General features: G+C 42.3%; 1 protein-coding gene across 2 annotated transcripts; it reads left to right on the top strand.

The window, feature by feature from the left end:
• Positions 1-1,690: 1,690 nt before the first annotated feature.
• LOC100384293 (uncharacterized) lies at positions 1,691-10,346 on the top strand. 2 transcript variants are annotated; one of them, XM_008647923.4, is made up of 19 exons: positions 1,691-2,336; positions 2,642-2,716; positions 2,813-2,928; positions 3,048-3,159; positions 3,285-3,410; positions 3,512-3,559; positions 4,281-4,480; positions 6,012-6,208; positions 6,611-6,891; positions 6,996-7,145; positions 7,342-7,716; positions 7,855-8,004; positions 8,259-8,334; positions 8,430-8,554; positions 8,737-8,928; positions 8,998-9,138; positions 9,295-9,429; positions 9,643-9,843; positions 9,924-10,346. In XM_008647923.4, the coding sequence occupies exons 1-19, from the start codon at positions 2,202-2,204 to the stop codon at positions 10,038-10,040; spliced, it is 2,952 nt and encodes a 983-aa protein (XP_008646145.1). In that variant the 5' UTR covers positions 1,691-2,201; the 3' UTR covers positions 10,041-10,346. The 2 variants fall into 2 exon arrangements, with proteins under 2 accessions (XP_008646145.1, NP_001349272.1); NM_001362343.1 differs by having other exon boundaries at positions 2,018-2,336; positions 3,288-3,410; positions 9,924-10,321.
• Positions 10,347-10,770: the final 424 nt, after the last annotated feature.

Genomic DNA, 10,770 nt, shown 5'->3' with positions numbered 1-10,770 from the left:
TTCCATCATACCCTTTGCGTCATTACCAAGCGCACATAGGTATACGTCCGATATGAGGTATTGTATTGACCTTTTTGATGTATGGATCCCTGTAGAGACTCCAGTGCTGAAGCCTCCACGACTGAAGTTGATGAGCCCAGTAAGTCAGTGAGGTTTTATCCGTGGGGTGCATGCATGGGTGTTATATCGTGTCTGTCTGACGTCTTTTGGTAGTGTAGGTACGGCCTGGTCGTGGTTTGGTGACGTTGTCGCGGCCGTCGTGGGCCGACAGCGTCGGCCCGGGTTCCTTCCTTGCGGATTCGGTCGGCGGGGACTTAATCGTTCGCCTCGCCTCGCAGACTTGCTCGGCGGGGACTTTGTCGTTCGTCTCGTCTTTCGAACTTGCTCGGCTGAGGTTTGGTCGTTTGCCCCGCCTCGCAGACTTGTTCGGCGAGGGCTTGGTCGCTCACCTCGCTTAACATACTTGCTTGGCTATGATTTGGTTGGTAAATGTCCAACGAGAGTTTTATGAGCCTTACCTCATGTACCCCTTTCTGGGTAACCGGCAGATCGTATGGTCCAAAAAGATTTTGATAATACTTATATTCCTTTAAAGTATCATCCCATTTGATGACTCTTCCCTTATCCTCAAGCTGGAAAATACGAGATTTACTATATTTTTTATTTGCTACCAAGTGAAAGAACTTTGTGTTATCATCCCCTTCTAAGAGATTTTTCTGATCTTTGGAACCACTTAATTTCTTTCTCCCTAGAAGTTGTTAGGAGTCTAACCTTCAAACAGGCTCTTACATTTGAATCAGAAGACGATAAGGTCCCCTTCTCAGCATTTTTATCCAGCTCTTCAAGCTTTTCCATCAGAGCCAAACACTAGTGGATAAAACCCAAAATTTCCTGAACGTGCATATTATATTGCTGAACAGCTGAAGCCTGAAAGCAGACACACGCGATCAATTACTCCACGAGCTCGCCCACGGCAGCAGTAAAGAAGCCCGTCCTACTTACTAAAGAACCCAATGTCCTGACAAAACACTGGCCAACATGATTAAGCAGCATGGCATCATCTAGGGCGCACCAAACCTGGAGTGATCAGCAAGACAGCAACTACATAAACAACAACCCAAGTCCTAGGTTGCATCAACGACGTCTTCTATAATCTAATGGATGGACGAATAAAGTATGCCATTTCCCAATGCCTGTCACGAGAAGGTCTCCGACCCTCCCAGAAATTTCAACTCCAACTCTTAATTATTCAATATGGCCGCGCCTACTATACAACTCTGCCCGTCAAAGATACAGATGATTATAAAACTGTTTGGTTCAGTCTTAGAATCTAGCTGTGAGGATTATGTGGGCAGGAAAATAAAGGGATATTTAGGATCTAGAAAGTGATAAATTCTTTTCTATCGTAATACTCGCCGATTGTATACTTCTTGGACGATTTTTGTAGAAACAATCTGAAATAGCTAGACATTTAGCACTCAGTTGTAGTTTGTGACGGCCAAAATTTGGATTTAAGCTGGGTCTATGCTCCTCTTCGTTTATGTTCATGGATGAGCTCCTCCAGCTTCCAACTTTCTATGGTACTACTGAACGGTTTTGACCTAGGGTCCCTGCCGCACAGGGAGTGGGGACCTGGGGGCCGCACTCAACGTTCAAAACGCAGGAGTCCGTCACAATTCACAAGTGCCGAAGTGCGTACTGGCGTGGGCACTGGGCAAGTGGGCAGTCAGCACGCCCCTGTTCTCACTTCACAGGTCACAGTGGCGCGTGTGGAAAGCGCAGGTCACTCGGCGCGGGGAAACACAGGAAAAGGCTGCTGCAATTGGCGCTGCCACCGAGGCCTCTCTCTTTCTCGGTTTCTCTCTCTCTCACGTGGTATCTCCTCGGCCCTCTCGCCTGTCCTCGCACACCAGCGGTCCAGGAGTCCAGCCCTCCGCCCGCCCCCCTCCCCTCCACCTCCCCTCCCAGGCTCCCACCCCAAATTCCCCCCTCCCACCCGTCGGTTCTGTAGCCCTCTACATTTCTGGGTTTTGGGTCGTCTCCACGGGCTGGGTTTGGGGTCGGTCGGCGGCGGCGGCGGAGCTAGGAGTGGAGGCCTGAGATATACTCCAAGCGGGAGTCTGGGCGCTCTCTGCGGTCGGAGAGGCGCGGGTGAGATCTACGAGGGCCGCTGCGTCGTTCTCGCAGGGCCGGCGGAAGACATGGGTTTCCTCTCGGCGAAGCTGCTGCCGTCGTGCGAGAGCGTGTGCGTGTGCTGCCCCGCGCTGCGCCCGAGCTCGCGCCGCCCCGTCAAGCGCTACAAGAAGCTGCTCGCCGAGATATTCCCCAAGACGCCCGTGAGTATCGTTTCCTCCTCTCCTTCGGTTCAGTCTACGCGCGTCTAGTTTAGGAAGTCCGGTATCGGCATTGCCTGGCTGTTGCGGCTGCGTGATGCATTGTGTCATTTTGGATCTGCAAGTAGTTGGTAACATGCTTCCTTATAAAATGCCTAGCGGAATAATATTTGCTCTGTCAATCGTGTCGAATCCTGTCTTCTCTAACTTAATTCTGTGGATAATGTTGATTTTAGTGCTGATTGTATGTGGCATTATTGGTCAAGTGTGTCGCTGCTTACTGTGTTTACACGCTCTACTTTTTGCAGGATGGTGCTCCGAATGAGAGGAAAATAGTGAAGTTGTGCGAGTATGCTGCGAAGAACCCATTGCGCATACCAAAGGCATGTGATGTTGCCATTTTGTGACGTATTGCCCTGCTACAGGACGATGTGGTTAATCATTGCTTGTTTATTCTTCACTGCTTGCCTGCCTGCCAGATTGCCAAGTTTCTAGAGCAGAGGAGTCACAAGGAGCTGCGCTCTGCCCATGTGAACTTCGTCAGAATCATCACTGAAGCTTACAGCAAGCTACTCTTCATTTGTAAGGAGCAGATGTGAGTTTGCTAATTTCTTAAGTACCACTTGTGCACTATTTATTGCAATGTTAACTGTTGATGATAAGGTTTTGTGGCAGAGTTCTTATGTTGTCCTACTTGCACATGTGTTGTTGCAGGGCATATTTTGCCATCAGCCTAGTGAATGTCCTTACCGAGCTTCTAGAAAGCAAGCAGGAGAATGTTCACATCCTTGGCTGTCAAACTTTAGCAAACTTTATTAACAGTCAGGTGGGGCATGACAGCCAGACATGTTCTGTGCTTTAAATTCTCACTTAATTGCTAATTGGTCATAATAATTTTTTGTTTGAGCCTTTGAGGTATGCTTTAGGATTCATTTTCCCCTCGCATATTAGCAGGTAGACAACACATATGCACGCAATATTGAAAGCTTGGTGCACAAAGTATGTGCACTTTCACGTCGACAAGGAGAGGATCACAGGCTTCTTAGGGCCGCAAGCTTGCAGTGTCTGTCAGCAATGGTATTACACACTTCACTTCTGTCCCCCGTTTACTTTCCTGACGTTTTCTGGCATTTCCCCCCTGAGATTTAAGCTCACTGACTATCATAATATTTCTGCAGATCTGGTTCATGAAGGAGCATTCATACATATTTGCTGATTTTGATGAGGTTGTATCATCTTTTCATAGCATTGACCTGCTGTTAATACTTCTGTTTGCCTTTCCATTATCTTGCTTGTTTGTACAGCTTATTTTCATGCTTAGAAATAACCAGCTTGTCCGATTAGACTTGCTTCATGTCAGTCTTCTCTTGCTTGAGTTGCCTTGTCTCGAATTCTGGACCTAGTACTATTTGAGGCTGCAAACTATTACGTTTTTCTTTGCTTATACATGGATGTTAGCTTACTGTTTTTTTTGTTTCTTCTATGAACCTCCGCCCTGAATGATTGTAGCATGGTGTTTTAAACCAAACGGGTTTAGCCTTGTCTCTCCTTTTCTAGGACAGACATGGTTGATCCATCTAGAAATTAGGAATTCTTTTCTTTTTTTTTGGCAAAAGCTGTCATTAGTACATGCTAAGCTGATTTGGTGTTTTGTGTCAACTGTCAAATTTAAACTGGATAAATTTTCTGCCAGCACTATTCTAGGTTTTGATCTATGGTCTAGTTCCTTGATCTTGTGTTGTATAAAACTCCTTTTATTTTTAATAAAGAGATACACAAGCCTTTTGTGCATTCTTGAAGACTATTCTGCTGCTGATTGAAGTTTTGACCTGGTCTTGCATTTTGTTTGAAGCTTTTCTGGTTGTTGTTGAATGCATTTGAGTTCAGTATTTCTTGAGTTGAATGCAATGATGAAATTGAAGATTTAATGCCCTGTGGATTTGGCAGATAGTGCATTCAGTGCTGGAAAATTATAGGACAGAGGAATCTAATGGTGGTGGTGATGACAGACATGCATTGCAGCATAATTGGGTTGATGAAATAGCAAGGTCTGAGGGTAGACCTGGTGTAGGTGGTGGTAATGATGTGAATATTAACACTACAACTATTAGGTTGCGGCCAGCAAGAAATTCGTCAGCTCTTACAAGGTAAGGTATCATTAGTTGTAGCTGGTATATCTCCCTTTCCATGAACTTCTGCTGAAAATATACGTTGTTGCTCATCACGCGACTTCTTGCACCATGTCATACTGTTAGTCTTATATTCATCTTGAGATGCTGTGGTCACTTTCTTCCCTTGGACAAGGTCTTAGGTTCGAGCGCTATAGCACATTGTTTTTCAGGCCAAGCCTGTTGCAGTGCTGAGAGCTGTCTCACTGAGTTACCAGGTCACGGGTTCGAAGCAGCCTCTCTGCATTTGTGGAGGGATGGTTGCGTCGGTTTATCCCTTGCCCAGATCCCACTCATGTGGGAGCCTCCGGCACTGGGTCTGCCCTTATATTCATCTCAAGAAATAGTGCACACTGCACACCTTTCTTCTCATTTGTCAAAGGTTCAGTGTTCAGACCGTAACTGAGATCAGATAGCATGCTTATGCTCTAGGTGTTGTTTGATGTTTTTTCATCCAATATAATATCTTTGGATTGTATAGACGTGTGGTAGAGGTGGAGGTCTCAGAGCACAAAGATGTAGATCATTTCTGATTTTTTGGATCTGCGTGCTGTAAGCAGTGTCCATTTGTGCATGTAACCAGTAGCCGCTCAGTGGAGCTTAAGGTTTGGGTTGTTGTCTGTTGCTTGGTTATGGGGATGATCGTTCTGAGTTCTGACATCTGTGCTTCGCATGCTGGCCCTGTTTGCTCAGATGTGCTGACATGTTTTAAGTAGATTTTGGTTTTGTGATCAAGCGATGAGCACTTTTGTAATTTCATTGCTGCGTGGTCATCAAATTGGAGCTTCCAATCATGAAAAAAGTTCGATTCTGATTCCTATACTATGGCTTATTTGTTTTTCTGTTACATTCTTATTAGATTACTGATATCAAAAAAATAACTTTAGAAAAATCATGTATTGCTTAAACTACTAATGTCCAAAGTCCTATAAAAGAATGTCATATCAGTGTAAATAATTTAGGGTCATTTTTATTGATTTATGCATCTTCCGAGCTATGGATTGAAACATGCTAACATTACTTAAGAGTTAGGGCGTGTTTGACATGGCACCAGAAACTCCAAGCAGGAGCTAGCAAGAGCTTGCCAAACATCTCAACTCCAGAGTTGTAAACTCCATGGAGTTTTCAGAGCTGAAGTACAATTTTTTGGAGTACCTCTTTTGCTGCTCCGAGAACTCTAAAAAAGCAACCTAGACGTGGAGTTTAGAGTTATTTACCTGCCACTGCCACTGATTATGAGACAACAATTTAAACTCTGGAGCAAAGTTGCTCCACCCAAAGTTTTGGAGTGGAGCTGCTCTGAAGTGGAGCAGAGCCATGCCAAACACGCCCTTAAAACACCTTGCCAATTATTATCCTGCCTATATATTGTGGCCTGCCATTTTCTTTTCTTTTTTATACTTTTTTTGTCTTGTGTAAATTATATATTAAGTTATTCATTGTACTGCATTTTCACCTGTTCTAGTTTGTTGCACGCAATATATTATGGTTTGTTTTAATGTAATCACAGGGATGAACGTGACTCCCCAGAAGTATGGTCACATATTTGTGTCCAAAAGCTTGCAGAACTGGCCAGAGAGAGTACAACCATGCGTCGCATTCTAGATCCGATGCTTTCATACTTTGATATGAAGAAACAGTGGGCCCCACGACATGGCTTGGCTTTGCTTGTTTTGTCTGATATGGCTTATCTGGAAAAGAGTTCAGGTATTTTGTCTACTCCCAAGAAGTTTTGCGTTCAGAAATTAAACTTGTCTGTCAATACCAAGCAACATTATGTTCTATTTGAAATTTCTTTCAAATATTTGTACATGGATTTTATGAAAGCTTTATTCTCCTTATGGTACTAGGGTATGTTTTTGGTTTCATTTGTTTCTTACATAGTGCCAACATATGCAGTCATTTTACCCAGAGAGTACTTAACTCTACAATTTTAATTGTTATTTATTAGAATAGATTATCTGTTTATTACAAATCAGTCTTCATGGAAGATGTGGAGCATCCACCTTCATCACATATCCTCAAAACTCAGTATGATGTGGTGTCACTGTCACCCTATTAGTGAATACATTATGATATGCACTACAACATTGTGGTCTTGTCTTACAGGCAATGAACAGCTGATTCTAACCACCATCATCCGGCACTTGGATCACAAAAATGTTTTACACGATCCTCAGACAAAATCAGATATTATTCAGACAGCAACGTCCTTGGCACGACAACTTCGATCTCGAGGATTTGCTGTTGAACTTGTAGTGGCAGGTGACTTGTGCAAGCACTTAAGGAAAACACTTGAGGCCGTGGAATCAGGCAATGTTGAAGATCAGAATTTGAACGAACCCCTTCAGATTGTCTTGGAGGACTGTCTTATGGAAGTTGTTAGAGGAGTATGCTCTGATTATTCTGCTCTATTACTTAATTGATATTGACATTTCCCATTTGCATACTGTTCTCCCCCACTTAATTTACTGTTTTGATGAACTTACATTAGATTAATGACGTACGGCCACTCTATGATATGATGGCAATCACATTGGAGAATTTGCCTTCTATGCCAACTGTTGCCAGAGCAACCCTTGGAAGCTTGCTGATCATTTCACACATAATCTCGTTGACATCAGTATCTTCCAACAATCTGATGGTCAGTTGACAGATCTGAATTTAAGCTATTATCTTAATTTCCACATCATTTGTATACTGTGTATTTTTTAACTATGGAACAAACAATATCCACTACCTCTCTCCCTGCCTAATTTCCTTTTCGCCAAAATCCTGTATTTTGACCACCTTTACCATCTTTGATATTTATTTTTTTGGTTTTGCTTGTATCTATCTAGGTATTTCCAGAAGCACTTCTCCAGCAGATACTGAAGTCCATGTTACATACTGATATTGATACTCGTGTGGGAGCACACCACATGTTTTCTGCTATTATTGTCCGAGGGCCAAGCCATCTGCGGAGTGAATCAGAGTACCTATATGAAACAAAAAAGCAGTCTCGGAATACATCTGTATTTGCTTCAGCTACTGCTCTACTGGAGAAGTTAAGGAGAGAAAAGGAGAGTTTGAGTTCAGATAAGCCTCGAAATATCATGCATGATGATGTGAAGGAAATGAACATGCATGAAGAGGATAAACGAAAAAACCCAGCTTATTTCTCTAAGCTGGTTTCCTCTTTCATTGAAAGATGTGCAACACGAAGTTCTGTAGAGGTACTCCGTACATTACACTGAAATCCCCCCCACCCCCACCCCCGCCGAAGTTTATTTTTATCTCTCTTCCAAATTTTCCTTTTGCCATCAGTTGTGTTTATTTATGTGTAACACTTGCTTCTTGTGCAAATGTTTCAGGAGACCAATATTGCCATGCTAACTGAAGATCAAACCAACCAATTGCTGTCTTCATTCTGGATTCAGGCAAATCAAACAGATAATACCCCTTTTAATTATGAGGCTATTGGACATTCATACAGCCTAACAGTTCTTTCTTCCCGCCTTAAGGTATGAATTTTTTTGTAAGAAAAATATCCTTTTGACGTTTTGTTAGTGAGATAACAACAAATTTCACAGAAGCACAAAGTTGTCAGTCTTCTCTCTTCACGTTTGTGGGCAACAACTTTATTTTATAAGAGATTCAGTAGACTTGTCACTCGTCTGTGATCCCTTTTCCCAACTCCAATAAGGCATCCTTGCCTTTGTTTTAATAATCCTCATAATTGTGACTAAATTATTTTCTAATGTTCTTGATGCTACAGAATTCAAGCAATGGCAATATCATTCAGTTTTTCCAATTGCCATTATCTCTTCGAAGTGTTGCTTTAACCCCGAGTGGTATGATCTACATTGTGAACTTTTATGGTTTTCTTAGCCCTGCTTTCATCTTTCTCATGCAAAGTCACATGCTTTTGTTTATGTGATTTGTTCAGAAGTTCTGCCGGCTTATTGCCAACGGTCTATTTTTACATTAGCAATGAGTATGCTGGCCTTTGCTGGAAAAGTTTGTCACGTCGCTGAACTGTCGGACTTGCTAAGGTGTTTTTCATCTTCCAAAGTAAGTTCTAGCGCAGAGAATAATAAGATAATTATGTCCTTTTCACACAAAATACTTCATGCTATATCTCCATTATGGTTTTTCATGTTTATACCAGTTTCTGCTTCTGTACTATTTAGCAAATGTAAATTCATTTGCTTTTATGTATGATTAGTCAAAATGTATTGTTAAATGCTATGCAGATTGACCCTTACCTAAGAATAGGTGAAGACTTGCAACTCTATGTAAGGTTGCAATCGGATCTAGGCAGCTATGGTTCTGAAAGTGATCAAGAGATTGCCAAATCCATGCTTTCTGACTGCAGGACAAAAGTAGGGATTAACGATCATCGAGTGCTTGATGTTATTGCCTCTGCACTTTCTAATTTCATTGAGGTTAGTCTTTTGCACGGTCCGTGTGTTTTTGCGATTTCCTTGTTTTTCTAATTGAAACTGCATTACCAGATGGGCAAGGATGTAATAGTGAAGGAGCTGACTGAGTTGTTCACGCCTGAAGAGATGCCTCTGTTTGGGTCGAATTCAGCACTTGACTGGGCCAACTTCAATGCACAAGCATTTTCTGATGAATCCCTTTCTTTTGATGAGGTGGGTTGCTTGCATTAGACACTGAACAAAACTTATGTTCATTGGATGAAGGCACGTTGCGTATGTCTGGAACGATACAATGTTCCACCTTGTTATTTTTCTTTTCATCATGACAAAAATGTTTTTAGATTACCTCATAAGTTCTTTGCATTGCAGGAATGTTCAAGAACCTCTTCAGTAGATTGTGGCTTGCACGAGTCACCAATCACCAACACTGCTAGCTCTATCTCAAAGATTACTCTACCACAGTCTGTTCCACATGTTTTAGGTGTCGGTCAATTGTTGGAATCAGTAAGTACCTCAAAATTCAATTGACTTGTTACTCATCTAGGTCACATTTGTACTAGCATTTGTAAGTATCGGCAATTAGTCATCCTTGTATGTTTTATGTCTTTTATGCATTGCTTTCCCTTTCTACCTCTAACTGTGGCATCATGGTAGTATATTATTTATTATATAACGCAACCAAGTCACTAGTTTCTGAGTATCAGTCTCTGTTATCAGGCACTACATGTGGCTGGCCAGGTTGCAGGTGCATCTGTTTCAACCTCACCTCTTCCATATGGTACAATGACTAGTCAATGTGAAGCCCTTGGATTGGGCACCAGGAAGAAGCTATCGAGCTGGCTTGTCAATGGACACGAATCAACCCCGGACAATCCTATGCCAAGCCTTCCCACTGCCCATCATTCCATCATTCCCAAGGTGCGGAGAAGGCACATCTGAAACATGTCTCCCAGAATGCTGTTATCATGTACGTTCTCACACAATCTGCATTTTTGCAGGTAAACCCTGCCACGTTCCGCACATCATCTGAATCATGTTCTGCAGTAAAGCTCCCACCTGCCAGCCCCTTCGATAACTTCCTGAAGGCTGCCTATCGCACCCAGCCCGAGCTGTGATCGATTTACCTAAGAACAACCCTCTTCACGAGTGCTAGGCTGCAGTACCAAAGCATAGGGTACTAGATTATCTAAAGGAACTTATCTATGACGTTGTTTTAGTTGTAGTAGCGTAACTATGTGTATCTATCTACTAGATGTCTGTAACGTTTGCATATGTATCATCTTACGACTGTGCCTCTGTAGTTGTAAGCCGCGAGTTCTGTGTCGCATGTTCAGACTGAGTTGTATGAGAATACTGAGTATGCTTGGCACTCCTGTATACAGTATGCTTGCCAAAACGTTTCTTCCGAGGTCATCCTTTTACACACTCCCTACAATTCAGATGCCTGAACTTTGGTTTCTTCAGGCGTCTCCTCTCCGTCACGGCAGTAGACATGGTGGCGGGGTTACGGTTTCGAGATTTTGGAGATCTCCGGTTTATGACTAGAGATAAAAGTGTGTTTGGTTCTGGACTATACCAGAATCGATTTGGTAATATTTCTTGTAGATGTTGCATCTGGTGGCTCCTTAAAACTGAAACTGAACCTGGTGGCTTGTGACTAGAGATAAAAGTGGATATCTTAATTGTTTGAACAAATTTAATATTTTAAAATAAATATGTATGAAATTTGATGCTTATCTTTTTTTATGTAGATATGATCTTTATCTTTTCTTATGTTATTAAGCACACTATTAAGAATAAAACTTTGCACAAATTATTTTATGCATTATTTGTTTCTTACAACAA

This window comes from Zea mays, chromosome 1 (assembly GCF_902167145.1).
Source record: "Zea mays cultivar B73 chromosome 1, Zm-B73-REFERENCE-NAM-5.0, whole genome shotgun sequence".
In the NCBI taxonomy this organism is placed as follows: domain Eukaryota; kingdom Viridiplantae; phylum Streptophyta; class Magnoliopsida; order Poales; family Poaceae; genus Zea; species Zea mays.
The sequence above is the reverse complement of the archived record's forward strand: the minus strand, read 5'-3'. Positions and strand labels throughout refer to the sequence as shown.

What these genes read in the sequence shown, in the direction of transcription:
- LOC100384293 (XM_008647923.4), top strand. Translation starts at nt 2,202, where the DNA reads ATGGGTTTCCTCTCGGCGAAGCTGCTGCCGTCGTGCGAGAGCGTGTGC. An exon ending in TTCATTTGTAAGGAGCAGAT is followed by an intron (nt 2,929 to 3,047) that starts GTGAGTTTGCTA and finishes GTGTTGTTGCAG; the next exon opens with GGCATATTTTGCCATCAGCC. An exon ending in TATTTGCTGATTTTGATGAG is followed by an intron (nt 3,560 to 4,280) that starts GTTGTATCATCT and finishes TGGATTTGGCAG; the next exon opens with ATAGTGCATTCAGTGCTGGA.